This window comes from Grus americana, chromosome 5 (genome assembly GCF_028858705.1).
Source record: "Grus americana isolate bGruAme1 chromosome 5, bGruAme1.mat, whole genome shotgun sequence".
NCBI classification, from domain to species: Eukaryota; Metazoa; Chordata; class Aves; order Gruiformes; family Gruidae; genus Grus; species Grus americana.
Genome location: NC_072856.1, coordinates 40,946,323 through 40,961,105, shown reverse-complemented (window position 1 = coordinate 40,961,105; position 14,783 = coordinate 40,946,323). Strand labels below are relative to the sequence as shown.

At 36.8% G+C, this 14,783-nt stretch overlaps 1 protein-coding gene across 7 annotated transcripts in view; it reads right to left on the bottom strand.

Annotated features, from left to right (window-relative positions):
- Window positions 1–14,783, bottom strand: part of NUBPL (NUBP iron-sulfur cluster assembly factor, mitochondrial) — a 95,675-nt gene that overhangs the window by 57,639 nt on the left and 23,253 nt on the right. For all 7 annotated transcript variants that reach the window (XM_054827843.1, XM_054827842.1, XM_054827844.1 and 4 more), the window contains one exon: window positions 8,963–9,053. In XM_054827843.1, coding sequence (XP_054683818.1) covers window positions 8,963–9,053 — 91 coding nt within the window. The remainder of the gene's footprint in view (window positions 1–8,962; window positions 9,054–14,783) is intronic.

Sequence of the window (14,783 nt, the reverse complement as noted above, 5' to 3'; positions counted from 1 at the left end):
CTAATTCCAACCCCCCTGCTGCGGGCAGGGACACCCTCCACTAGACCAGGTTGCCCAAAGCCCCATCCAACCTGGCTTTGAACACTTCCAGGGAGGGGGCATCCACAGCTTCTCTGGGCAACCTGTTCCAGTGCCTCACCACCCTCACAGTAAAGAATTTTTTTCCTCATATCTAATCTAAATCTACCCTCCTTCAGCTTAAGGCCATTGCCCCTTGTCCTATCACTCCACGCCCTTGTAAACTATCCCTCTCCAGCTTTCCTGTAGGCCCCCTTTAGGAAGGCCTCAATAAGGTCTCCCTGGAGCCTTCTCTTCTCCAGGCTGAACAACCCCAACTCTCTCAGCCTTTCTTCATAGGAGAGGTGCTCCAGCCCTCTGATCATCTTTGTGGCCCTCTGCTGGACTCACTCCAACAGGTCCATGTCTTTCTTGTACTAAGGGTCCCAGAACTGCATGCAGTACTCCAGCTGGGAGTATATAGTTAATTCAAAAGCTAGAGGTTCTGCTGCTGTTTGCACAGCTCATCGTTAGAGGAGGTTTTCATGACAAATTGCTGTTTTCCACCTCCTCACATCTTGGTGACATCTCACTGCCTGAAACACAGATGATGTATGGCACAACAAAACACACAGCCACCATGCTAGTCAGAGACACTGCAGAATAGCCTGTGGATTCCAATACATTAAACAAGATTATCTGAGACAAACTCAATTAATGTGCCATATATACAGACAAGCTGAAACAGATTTTCAGCATGGCCACTTGTAAAATCATCTTTTGCATCATCTGGTTTTTAATCGTGTACAATTTCATGCTGCAGTGACTACAGAATACTCTATTACAATTTAAGTTAGGACTCCAACTTACACAGCACCTTCTGTTAATCACAGTAAACAGTAATTCTCATATGGCTCTTGCTATGTAGAAGTGTAAGGAACTTATTTGCTGTCTATTTCTAAAGTCACCTCAACATTTTGTAATGGGAGGATCCAGGTTCCAGTCAAGGACACAAAGGCTTCAGATTATATAGAGGTTCCAACAACAGGAGGGGAAAAGAAGGAAGGAAGGAGAGAAAAGAAGAAACAGGACATAGAACAGGAAGAGTAACAAACAGGTTCGGCTTTACTTGCGAAAATATAGATGTCTCCTGCCACTCTGGATGCCTTAGGGAGCTGAGGTTTGTACAGGGCTAGCAGATTTGACAGAGAGCATAGGGGAGAGCCATACCTTCTGAAGGGGCAGCTAGATGCCAGACACCGCACTCCAGCATCTTTAAAGCAGTATTAGTTTCCTAAGCTAAGGCAAGTGAATTCCACCCACAGTGCAGTAAAGGGAAAAGAAATGCGGCGGACAGGGCCCCAGGGTATCCCACAATAAAACACAGAGACATCAACCTATGTCAGAGGGGAAAGGATGCTGTCACCAAAAGGTTAGTCAGAGTCACAAATTTTAAATCATTGTTTTAACTGTAATCGTTGTTTTAACCACTTATGCCAGAAGCCCAGAATATTCTATGGCAAGTGACAGACTAATTGAGACTTCAAGCTTGATTTCACACTGTGTTATAAATTTATCTGCAGGATTGCCCCAGAAATACTGCAATTTGTATTTTAAGCTTGAAGAGCTCCACACAAGGAAGGCTGTTATTTCCCATTACACCCCGCACTAACAGTGTTATCTAACCCCAAAGACATCACAAATACTTAAACCCAAGCAAACTAGCAATGAGACTCGAAGATTCAATACTCACAGTTCAACTTTAAGAAAAAAATGCGTAAAGAAATGCAGCTTTTTCCAAAAGATTTCCTCCTCATATTTAGTCAGCCTACCAATCCCATTACCTGAGTAGGTTTTCCACTTTTTTCCTCCTGATAGACTGCAGAGGAAGCAAAGCTCTGTAAAAGCTTTTTCATTAACAGAACTGTTTTGCAGATATGACTTCATCAGTCCTACCTAAAAGCAAGAGAACTAATTGCTTGCTGGAAGACTATACTTCAAAAGCAAGTCTGGCACAAGTAAACAGCACAGTGATTTAGTCATACCTTTGTTACATTTTAAAGTACTGCTGACTTGTTAGGTTTAGAATAGTAACACAGGACTAGCTTTAAGTATCTTGCCATTACCCTCCATCACAAATGCCTTAAAATTGCTGAAATAATCCACATTTTGAAAAGCCCTCAGATCCCCACGGAGCCAAAAAAGTTTATTTATAGTGGATCAAAAGCTTTATTAGACTAATTTGGATGGGTTCTTTTAGTTCATTATACCCACGAGGAATGCAATAGACTAATACGACGCTCAGTTCAAGGCTTCTGTCCTGACCCACAAAACCTCTGTGAAGGCTCGTGTTATCAGAAGCACAGACCTGCTTCTGCGAGAGAGGGACGGCCCTGGTCAGACAGTGTGACAGACAACAGTAAAGCAGAACAGGGAGACGCAGGAACACGAGGGGTAGACATTCCCTTTGCATTACCTTCAATTCAAGATCTAACTTCAAAAAACATTCCAGTTAACTAGGGACTTTCACTGCTTTCAAAGCAAAACTATGGAACTCGATACATTCGAGTTGATTCAGCCTTTTTAGGGTCAATATGAAAAGATGTGGAAGAAAAAAAACTTCAAATCATTGTGTGTAATTTAAAAAAAAGAAAAAAAGCACCTGGACACCGATGACAGATGAAAACTATGGTAAACTTGTGGATTCTCCACTTTAAAAAAAAAAAGTGTTTCTCTGTATATTAAATATTCCCTTTTGCATTTCACATGAACCCCCTCAGACATCCTTCTGTGATTTTATTGTAATTTCACCACTCGTCAAGTGAAGGTCTATGTACTTTACAAAATTATGACCATCAACTAAAGCATAGGAAAGAGATGCTAGCTTTTAAACTCTTCTGTCACTTTTAGCCTCTGGGCACTATAGTGAAAGGATTAAAATACATTTTTTATATTTTTTATGTATTCTGCTTCATTTCTTATTCTGAAAAGCCACTCCATTGTACTATAGAGAAGGGCAAGGAAAAAGAGGGAAAATACAGTAAGAAACCCACAGAGAAAAAAAACCATGAAAGCAAAATTGCAAGGTAAATATATTAAGAAAATTCAGAACTAGTTGCAGTTCTTCAATTTTACTTCTAGTAGAGAAGGATGGAAACATTTATTCCTCTGAAATAAGCAAAAAGGTAAATGTGTCCAGTGTACAAAACAAAAAAAGAGTAATTCCTTTTGTTTATGTATGTACAATAAAATGTGTATCATGTTACTACAATAAAATAATTTTGAAATTTGATTCCAATTTGCATAAAAGTTGAACCAGACAAACCATTTGTATCTCTAAGAGTAAACCTTACAATGTAATGAATATTTGCTAGCCATAATCTATATCAAAACATTTATTATTACTGCACTGCAGGATTAACAACATGAAGAGTAATACACTTCCGCTTTCAGGTACTCGAAATGGATTTTTTCAGGTTACAGTGTTTCAGTAATTTATATTGCAATAGCATTTAGTAAAATTTGATTTGCCATTTAACAAAAAAGACTGCTCTCAGTCAGAGGCTTTAATTACTACACTACTCATCTTGTACTTTTTGCCTTACTTTTTGTAATTGTAAGTATGAATTTATGTATAATGAAGAATAAAATTTTAATAAATTAACTATCTAGAGGTATTTTATTTTTTAAACAGGAGCTAACAACTGCATGCCTATAAATAATTCCTTGCAGAAGTCGGTATCCTCCACCTCCTTTCCCTTCTAAGTAAAGGTCATCAATTTTTTCCACAAGTGAACTAAACAACAGCTGAATTACTACAGTTTGAGGTTAATTGTTACAGGCTAGAGGGCGATAGTCAAGGTCCAGAATAAAATATTTAAGACCTGAGTATTCTTCTCATTTTCAATTACCTCATCACATATGACAGAGCCTCCAAAATATAAACCACAACTAATTACAACATTCTGAATTACTACTTTGTCACATGTAAGACACATGGGACTACTCTACTTCAGCCATCCAGATAAATTGAGATAAAACATCACCAAAAGTAAAACACAGGGTTTCAGTTCAGACTTCTTTCAAAACAGAAACAGTAGAGCATATCATTAGACTATACAGAATCTAAAACTCACTTGTTCACAAATCAAGAGGTAATGGCAGTAGCAAATACAACTTTTTTGCAAGAATCAAATTTTGGTTTTATTCAAATTAATTGTGATACGATTACACTGTTAAAGCATGATAAAGACAGCTTTGAGAATATAAGCTGTATCTTTAAAATTAAACCCTTATGTAAGATCAAGAAACTTCTTCATGGTTACCTCACTAACTACCCTACCCATGTAATATTTTCTGTATTTAACTAGTTCACTCCAATTTTTCTGTTTATAGCCCTAAAATGGATGCACCACAATCCCTTGATGCAGCTACTTCCAGCAGACATTTTTAAACAGTCACAACAGATTCTATTTTAAATTATCACTTTGTTATGAGATTCTGCTATCACAGTCTAAAGAGTAGCAGACATGTAAATGTGTCCCAGTGAAAAAAAATGCAAGTGCCCATTTCTGTCTTCAGAATTTTATCAGTAATTTCATTTCTATAGCTCCTGCAGTATTATTAGACTCAGTTGGGCCAGACACAACTACTGCTAGCTTTCTCCCAAAAATTACTTTTTATTCCAAATTTTGAAAACACATGCCCACTACTGATCTTTTGAATATACTATTTCATTAAGAAATAAAAAAAGACACTGAGGATATAAAATGGCACCAAAGCTTTGAAATATTAAGAGAGCACTCAACTGTCATAAAGAAAAAAAGCCCACCAAAGCCTTCATAATAATTGAAATTAAGTGAAGAAATTTTATATTTATCTGGCAATATCTTCTTGGCAATAGCTTTTACTCTCTGCTAACTAGTTTAAATGGTAGATTTTAAAAAAAGGAAAAAAATGAAATTATGCAGTTCACTAAGCCAGAAAACAACTTTTAAGTAAATTATTTGGGGAAAGAATATAAGTAATGCTTTTGTTACTTGTGTAATAAGCATTGCCCTGTGTCTATATTGTAGCTGATGCTACTATTTATTCCATAGTTAGATAATCCCCCATTAGCTAATTAAATTCAGTTATGAACTTACTAACCAATATTTTCCTGACCATTTAGTTAAGAATGACACTCTATTAAATGTTAGCAGACTTTCCAATGCACTACAGTTCACAAAATTAAATTAATGGAGTATCTTCCATTTATACAGACTTTCTCCTAAGAACTCCTAATTCATTTTGAAAACTTAAATCACAGCATAACTGTAATAATTTCTATTCAGAAGTAATAATTGCTGCATGGATTTATTTAGTATGGTACCAGGCAACCCTAATCTCTTTTCAACTGCTACACGTGAGAAAAGAAATAGAAATCAAAGAGTGCAAGACTGCTCAGAACCTCCCAAGATTACTCTACAGATTCATTTTCAAATCCAGGCCTCACACTGAAGACAGCAATAGACTTTAAAGATAATTTTTGATTGCCATACTATTAAAAAAAATGTTTTCAATTGACTTTTTGTTATTTATACATTGCTAGTGCACATCTTTAATACAGAATTGCCTGGGTTTGCTCAATTACTGTACAAAATAATATTTGTTCAGAGTTTATGTTTTATTCTTGAAAATGTAGTAAGAAATTCAAAAATAACACTAAAACTTATTATATCAAAACACAAGGGTCATACATATTTTTATATCTATACATACATATATACACCTATACATACACACCATATATATACACCTACGATGGATCATTTCCTTGCAAGCTTATCCTATCTGTCACACATAAAGGAGCCCTTGAAGTTCACAATTAAAGCTTCCTACGCCTTCCAAATTCCTATTTTCACAATGAAATCACCTTAATGTCAGCTACTTTACCAGTACTTACTTTGTTGTTACTCTACAGCTTCATCAACTCAAGAGCTTAAGTGAACAGAGAAATGAACGGAATTCCTCAAATACAAACTCTATCCTGTTATCATTCATACTGAATTACTACGTGAGTTTCTCAATAGACTTGTGTAATATGCCAAGCTTTTGAAATATGCAAATTCATTTTCCGTCAGTTAAAAAATAAGGTATGTTCTTAAATCCTGATAAGATTTGCTTGTACATTCCACACAGAAGTACAAAGAATACATTTTAGTGATCGAAATGTTAGCACTTACAAGTCAACAGCAGCAATTTAAATTCAGGCAAATCCTCCAATTTCTTTCTATTACATTGAATTCCATATTTTTAACAACACTCGGAACATGTTAAGACAAAAGCTCATAGAGAATTCTCAGCTGTATACCCAAAATATCTACAGTCACTCAAATTTATATACAAACAAAACTGAGCTGCCCTAGTATCTGACTGAATATACTCTGAAGTTCTTGCATTCCAAGCAAGTTAATCTGCATGATCATATGAAATAGACTGGGCAACTTCTTATTTGTGGCTCATGACATGGATTTTAAGTTGGCATGGACTGATAAAATACACAGCAAAATGTATAAAGAAGTTCGAAGTTATCTAATCAATTTTTCAGACAGTGAAGAAAAAAATCAAATTTTTACTTCATCTCCTTTGGAAAGGTAAAAGTCAACATAACATAAAAAGGAAAAAAGGAGATATGAAGAACACCACAACATAGTCCCTTTTGTGTTCATATTGCATAACGCACTTCAAATGCAAAATTAATTGCAAAAAACTCTGTTACGGGAAAACACAGCCTTTATGACATATAGCCTCAACAGGGTCCAAAGTACAAGAGAATGCAAGAATACGTCAATTTGTATCAAGAAGTCAAACTCTACTGATGATACATGAGAGGGTTGTTATTTATGTACTACACAACCAAATTAGCCTTTGAGTTCAAAAAATAAAACAGAAACCCAACAAATAAAAACAAGTACTCTCATCCTCTTTTAGAAATTAATCTAAATAAAGTCTGTATCTGTAAGCCAGGTACTTAAATGTAGAAAGTACTCAATTTGACAGTTGCCTGTATAAGGACATGGAGTGCATCCATATATGGAAATGCATTACTTTAGATAAACTACAAGGTATAAGCATAAGGAGATAGAATTTTAATTATAGAAGAAAAATCTAAGTTGCCACTTAATAATTTTTCAGAGGCTAATGTTGCAAGCTCAATACCCACCCTTCAAAAATATCGGCAGTTTTTCATTTTGCATGCTTTATACCAAGTAAGAGTATACAGAACAACCACCACCACAACACCCACACACATGCACAAATTAAGATCAGTTACAAAGGGACATTCTAGAGCAATAGCAGAGTAGATGTAAGGGGCTGGAGCACCTCTCCTATGAGGAAAGGCTGAGAGAGTTGGGGTTGTTCAGCCTGGAGAAGAGAAGGCTCCGGGGACACCTTACTGAGGCCTTTCAGTACTAAAAAGGGTGCTTATAAGAAAGGTGGGGACAGACTTCTCAGCAGGGCCTGTTGTGCCAGGACAAGGGGTAATGGTTTTAACCTAAAAGAGGGCAGATTCAGACTAGATACAAGGAAGACTTTTTTTTATGGTGAGGGTGGTGAAACACTGGAACAGGTTGCTCAGAGAGGTGGTAGATGCCCCATCCCTGGAAACATTCAAGGTCAGGTTGGACAGGGCTCTGAGCAACCTGATCTAGATGAAGATGTCCCTGCTCATTGCAGGGGGCTTGTACTAGATGACCTTTAAAGGTCCCTTCCAACACAAACTATTCTATGATTCTATCATAAAGATAATGGCATGAAAGGAAGTGGAAGGAATATTTAACTTCCCTTTTACCTAGCAAGTACTGCCCACAAACATTAATGGGTATTTACAGATGATTACTTCACTGAAGCCCTTTTATGTCCTATTTGAACTGGTACATTCCCTTGATCCCTCCCTGTCAACAAGAACTGCCAGTTTGTACTTTCCTCAGTAGGATCCCAGTACTTTTTTAATGTGTAAGGCAGGTGTTATTGTGTAAGACTGGTTTTTTCTGTAGTTATATGTTTTTAATTTTCATATTACATGCACTTTATCACAGGATGGGCAAAACAAAGCATTAAACATATTCTATCACCTCAGTGTCCCTACCACCCCAAAAAAACCACACTCCCTTACACTCGAGGATCACATGAACAGGGTATCAGGATAAAGCCATTCTTCAGTTTCACCCTTGGTTGGCCTAGGTGGAATTTAAATTTCTGAAAGCTAAATAGACTTGATGCAACCTTTCTACTTTAGGTCTTCCTTCTTTCTCTCCAGACTCTCCTACCTGAATTTACTTTTCCACAGACCAGAATCCTTCATAGCAGAAGGAAAATTGTCTACTGTCTTTACCTTCTAGTAGTGAAGTCACCATCTCTGCATTCCTAAACACACAACTTCAAATAAAAATGAATCAAGTGGCCTGGCATGTTTGGCTGAAGAAAGAGAGATCAAACACAATCATTTCAATGACATTTTATACAAGCTACTTTAATGACTCTTCTCATATTTCCTAGCTTAGTCTTTTTTTTTTCCTAGACTAGGGGGGTTTGCTTGTGTTGGTTTTGGTTTGTTTGTTTTTTTTTTTTTAATTTGAAAGTCTTCTATAGTAGGATCCTGTAGAGCAAGTTTAAAACTACTGACAATAACCTCCTTTCTTTCCTAGCTACCCTTTCCAGTGTCTCTAGTAATAATCCATGAAATTCCCAAAGCCTGTGAATCAACATTTAAAAAAAAAAAAAGACAACCCTGAATTTGCTCCTAGTTGTATAAGCTAGCTTTGAAAGCAACCTTACTAAAATTAAAAAAAAAAAAAATACACTAAGTCTTCATCTTCTGTTTGCATCCTTTCTGCGCCACACCAATGAACCACCAATGAGTGGTCCGTTTTCATCCCTGTACAAAGACGACAGAAAAAAAAAAAAAATCACTTCCACTTACTTGGTGTTACTTCTGGGTTTCCTTTTAAGTTCATCATCTTTGGAATTGAAGGTCCATATATGTCTGCATCAAGTAAACCAACTTCTTTTGTCTGTGTAAGGAACAAAAAAAAAAGTGTTTGTCAAAATGTATGTCTTCCTTTACGAATTATTAGTTGAGCAAAATTTCAAAACTGCCTATAAGAATAAAAATATGATCTTGATTTTAGACATAAGTTATCACTGCTTCCTTTCTCTCTAAACTGCAATTGGAGCATGAAATATAACGTCTCTACAAGTTGAGCCAGACGTCTTCACCAAATTGAGATTCTCAATAAACAGAATCCTCACTTGCACATTTTCTTACTTACGATGTAGACCACAGACTTTATATTAACAAACATTATAAGCAATGTTCTCTCTACTCCATGTACATTTATGAAGAAATAGTATTTTAACTTTTTTAAAAGGTATCAAATTTTATTGTAAAAAAAGCCAACGTTTGTAAATATATTTGAATTAATGCAATTTGAATTGTGCGTTAGTGACTACAAGGAATGTGAAAAACAGAAAAAACATATTTTTATCTTCCATTTAAATGGGCAGAGTAAACTTTTGCATACATCTTGAAAACACTGAAATGCAAGCCCCTGAAGCCAGTTAAGCAGGCATAACGTTTTAATCAAATGCATTTACACAAAAGAATGCTAAAAAAAGGGTTTATTCAACTACATATGGTACAGCAGGCAATAAACTTTAAATAAAAATTATTTCAACTATGTAGTCTAGACTTACAAGATTCATTTCTATATGCTTTTTTTATAGATATACATACATATTTTGTGGAAATTAAACTATTTTTCCTACAGATGGCAAGACACACTACCAATTACCAAGTTCTGCAAATTAAGTAGTAAAGAGCAAGCCCTTTAAAGTGCTGAACATCAAGTTTCTCTAATATAAAAAGCTAACTGTATTCAACATTTTGCAAAATTGGAAACAAGTATGTTTAAGGGCTTGTTTGAAAGGTTAAGGCAGCAATAGGAGCTTTTCCAACAATGCCAAATCAGACTTTCACTGTCAGTGTTTCAAAATGTGTGCTTTGTTTTTTGGATGAAGCTTTCATAATCTGGTATCATATATTACACCATATTTTTAGCATAGTTGTGATGGGAAAGATGGAGAGAAAGACAAAAGCTCAGTGATCAAGCTTCTGGTTAGAAGAAGAGTATAACGAGGCTTTTAATGCAAGTGCACAGCATCTCTACCCTTGAGCAAGATTTCTAAACATGAAGTATATTCTGTGGCATCACAATCAGTTTGGGGTTTTTTTAAAACAGAAATGCACCTGGATTAAAAACTTAAGTATTCAGGCCACTACTTCTAAATAAACTTGAAATTCATTTAAGATAAGGAAACTAAATCACAGAAGCCTAGACAGCTGAGAATCAAGACTGATCCTTTTTACTACAACATTGTCGTGGTTTAGCCCCAGCTGGCAACTAAGCACCACACGGCTGCTCGCTCATTCTGCACACTGGTGGGATGGGGAGGAGAACTGGAAGACAAAGGTAAAACTCGTGGGTCAGGATAAGGATATTTTACTGGGACAGCAAAGGGAGAAGAAAATAACAACAACAATACTAATAAAAGAACGTACAAAGTGGCTGATACACAATGCAATTTGGTCTCCACCCAAATCCGACGCCCAGCCTGTCCCCGAGCACCGATGCCCCTTCCCTGGGCAGCTCCTCCCCCTTATATACTGAGCATGACATCATATGGTATGGAATACCCCTCTGGCCAGTTGGGGTCAACTGCCCTGGCCGTGTCCCCTCCCAGCTTCTTGTGAAAATTAATTCTATCCCAGCCAAAAACCAGGACAAAGATATATAATAATTTGGGTTTGGAGGTTTGTTTTTCTGTGGGGGTTGTTTTCTTTTTTTCTCATTCTCTTTTTTTAAGCTGTTGACAGTGAACCCTGAAGACACACTTCACAGCTAAGCAATTTAAAGTGTCAAATTTACCTAATATAAGCCACTTGCATTTTAAATTTTACAACTGAGAAGTAAAAAATGCATTATCCTAAGTGATCTACTATGTACTGTGAAAAATAAGTTTTTACTACAAAAATCAACCAAATTTGCCTTCAGTTATTCAATATACAGAGCAAAGCATATGTAATTACATGGATTATTTCATTTAGACATTTTAATATTCCTTTCTTTATAACATCTCCTGAAAGCTATTACAAAAAAGTTCAGGAGTTACTCTGACAAATTATTCTACTTCTTGCCTAGTGTATGAAAGCTGCAATTTCAAAAAGATTGAAAAGACCCATTTTTATGTTAGATTTCAAAGACATCAACAACAGTATTAGAGCTTCTTTGTTCTGGTACAAAACGCATATTTTAACAGATTAGAAAGAATCATGACTCAGTCCCTTTATCTGTGTCAGCAGCTAATCAAACCCGTCAAAACATCATCTAAGGGCTGTGCCACCTAATTACTTCTCAAATGAAAGTAAATATTTGCAGAAAAACCTACATCGTGTTTTAAACCTGACTGACATCCTTTTCCTCAAATTTTGAGGGTTTTCCCGCCCAACAAGGATCATGACTATCCACTGACTGACTAACCAGTGATCTTACAACTTGCTACAGTTTAGTTTTCAGCCTAAAGGACTGAAGATTTAGGATGATCTAAATTAATTAGATTGACTTCATGACCTCCCGGGCATAGTCAGATCTTCACTACTACAGGCCACTTATTCCTAGGAATCAGCAGGAGTGTATCTACAACCGTATCAAATTTCCTGAAATGAAGAATAAAGACATACACACTGGAGAAAAATATCCCTGTTATCTAGGAGGACTTTGCAAATTCAGCTACTACTCCAAATGGCAAAGCTGATCTCTGTTTCAAGCTAATACAATAAACTCAACAGTTTCTCAAAAAAATTTACACACTTCCTCAAAAGTAAGAAAGATGCCTGTTTCTGAGATGCACTGCTTTTGTTTATGGATATGGTTCAATGAAATGGTTGTCTTCAAACAGAAAACTAATTAACATGAGTTGTAGAAACTGGAGAATCTGTTACATAAGTGTTCCAGTAGGCAGGGTGCTTTCTACAGGATTATAGGAGAAAGGTCTTGTGGAAAATCTTTAAATCACTGGCAGAACCTCACCAAAGATAGCCTAAGGTAGGTTTTTTTTCTTCACCAAGCAATTCAACATGTTAGGTAAAAGGAGTTTACACTGCCTAAAAGTAGCAGCTTATACAGAAAGCATCGGCCCAATCAGCTGAAGTTTTGAGTTTTGTTTCTCCCAACTACCCCTGCTTTTGCAGTATGTAACCATCCCTAGAATACTAATAATAACCCTTTACTCAAGGTTTAATTATCCCGGAAAAGCATTATGGCAAGTACCAAGGGATCTTTTAAGACAGGCATAGCACAGTTCAGATCATCTCTTCCAGCATTTACAATGTTTTAAATCCCCGAAAGATTAAATAATTTGTATACACCCGGATGCCACCACATGAAATTGTTAAATCAGAATTACCAACACCAGATACTTCTCCTGCTGAGTGAAGTTTAATCCAGATGCAAGAGTTATGATAATGACAAAAAATTAATTAAATTTTAATAAATTGTGTTTTCACCCATATAACCCACATCTCATTTAAATCAACACATCTTTCAAAGTACTGATGTTTAAAAACAAAACTTAAAAAACATGCATAACATCAGACAAGGCAAAAAAGAACATCTGGGCAGAAGGAACAGATTACAGGAGATTGCAAGCAGGGCCAAGACGACAACTTAAACAAAAACAAAACAAAACAAGAGAGAGAAAAAAAAATCCCTAGGATTCCTGTAATGTCTATGACATTATTTTCATATGCATATACATCTCACACTGATGCTGAATTATTTTTTTCTTAAGTGATATTAGGGTTATGCAGACAGAAAGGCAGCACTCAAAGCACACCCAAGCATGTCAAAGTCCCCCTGCTTCTATGTGTTTTTCAGAGCACAGCACATACCACTGCTACAGTCACCACTGGCACCCTGCAGGAAAAGGATTCAGGTAATACAACTCCACCATCTTCTTATGGCTGCATTTCCTCATAAAAATATTTCTATGCTATTAACAAACAGCATTCTGTCTCTCCAGCTGGTACAGGAATAACCAAGTTCAAAACAGCTGTTCTCAAGTTAACACTTCTCCTTTTCCTTTCACCTGCCCAGACATGGAAGAAAGTTTGAATCAATATTCAAGTTTACTACACTTGGAAAATACTTTCTGGAGACTTGTACTTTTTTGTTGCCTAACTGCAAGTTCTGTGTCCAGTTCTGGGCTCCCCAGTTCAAGAAACACAAGGAACTGCTGGAGAGAGTCCAGTGGAGGGCTACAAGGATGATTAGGGGACTGGAGCATCTCTTGTATGAGGAAAGGCTGAGAGAGCTGGGTCTGTTCTACATGGAGAAGAGAAGACGGAGAGGGGATCTCACCTACACTTATAAATATCTAAAGGGTGGGTGACAAGAGGATGGGGCCAAACTGTGTTGAGTGGTGCCCAGCAACATGACAAGGGGCAATGGGCACAAACTGGAACACAGGAAGTTCCATCTCAATATGAGGAAAAACTTCTTCACTCTGAGGGTGACCGAGCACTGGAACAGGCTGCCCAGAGAGGTTGTGGAGTCTCCTTCTCTGGAGATATTCAAAACCCGCCTGTACAAGATGCTGTGCAACCTGCTCTAGGTGAACCTAGAGCAAGGGGGTTGCACGAGATGATCTCCAGAGGTTCCTTCCAACCCCCACCATTCTGTGATTCTGTAACAGCTTAGACTCTGAAGATGTAACTGACAACGTCACCATTCTCAAATGATTTAATCGCATACTCCTAGGATACCGGACATATGGCAAGCTACTTTGAAAAAATATACTAAGGTAACATACGCGGAATTATCGGACTCTTCAGTAAGATCCTTATCAATACTCCATCAGACAGAAAAAACACAAAACTAGAAAGAAATATATTGTCGGCACATGAAAACCCAAAAGTACCCTCATGGTCTATTCAGCAAAAAACATACTTAAACACTCACAGATGTTCATATTTACCTTCTTATCAATGCTTTTAAGGTTCCCCCTCTCTCTAGCTAAATGTTCTTTAGCATAGGCTACTGCTAGTATTTGCTCTTTCTGCAGTACTGGTGCCAGCTGCCATGGTGTCATCTGTCATCTGATCACTGGTGAGTTCAAGATCCCACCAAAAAAAACCAACAAACCAGGATAAAGGACTGTGGTGAAGAACTATAACTCCTCTTCACCTGCTGCTTTTACATCACTGACTACATTATCCTCTTCACTACCATTAATCTTCTCAAAAAAATATTAATTTGCCCAATTACACCTCTCTGAAGATTTCTGACATATTCAGCATAAGGTACATCTATATTATCACTACATCTCTTACCCCAGTACAAATACAGTAAAGTTTTCATTCCAATTTAGAAACTTCTCTCACCTACACTAAGAAATGAAAACAAGTTTTCACAGTCACCAGGTATAGATACTGTATTTACAACAAAACCAAATGCTACATCAGTAAAGCAATTATTCTTGCATATATCACTGAAAGACGAGAATCCTACAGCTTCATTTGTTCAGTGTACAAATTACAGGCATAGATAACCTCACTCAAAAGATCCTTTCCTTTAACTTCTCTGGCAAGATTCTCAATGTAATTAAAGTTCAGTTTAGCCTTTGAACTTGGCCACTGCCTTGTGAGCGATAGAGATTTGCAAGATAGCTGTATTCTGAATTAACGA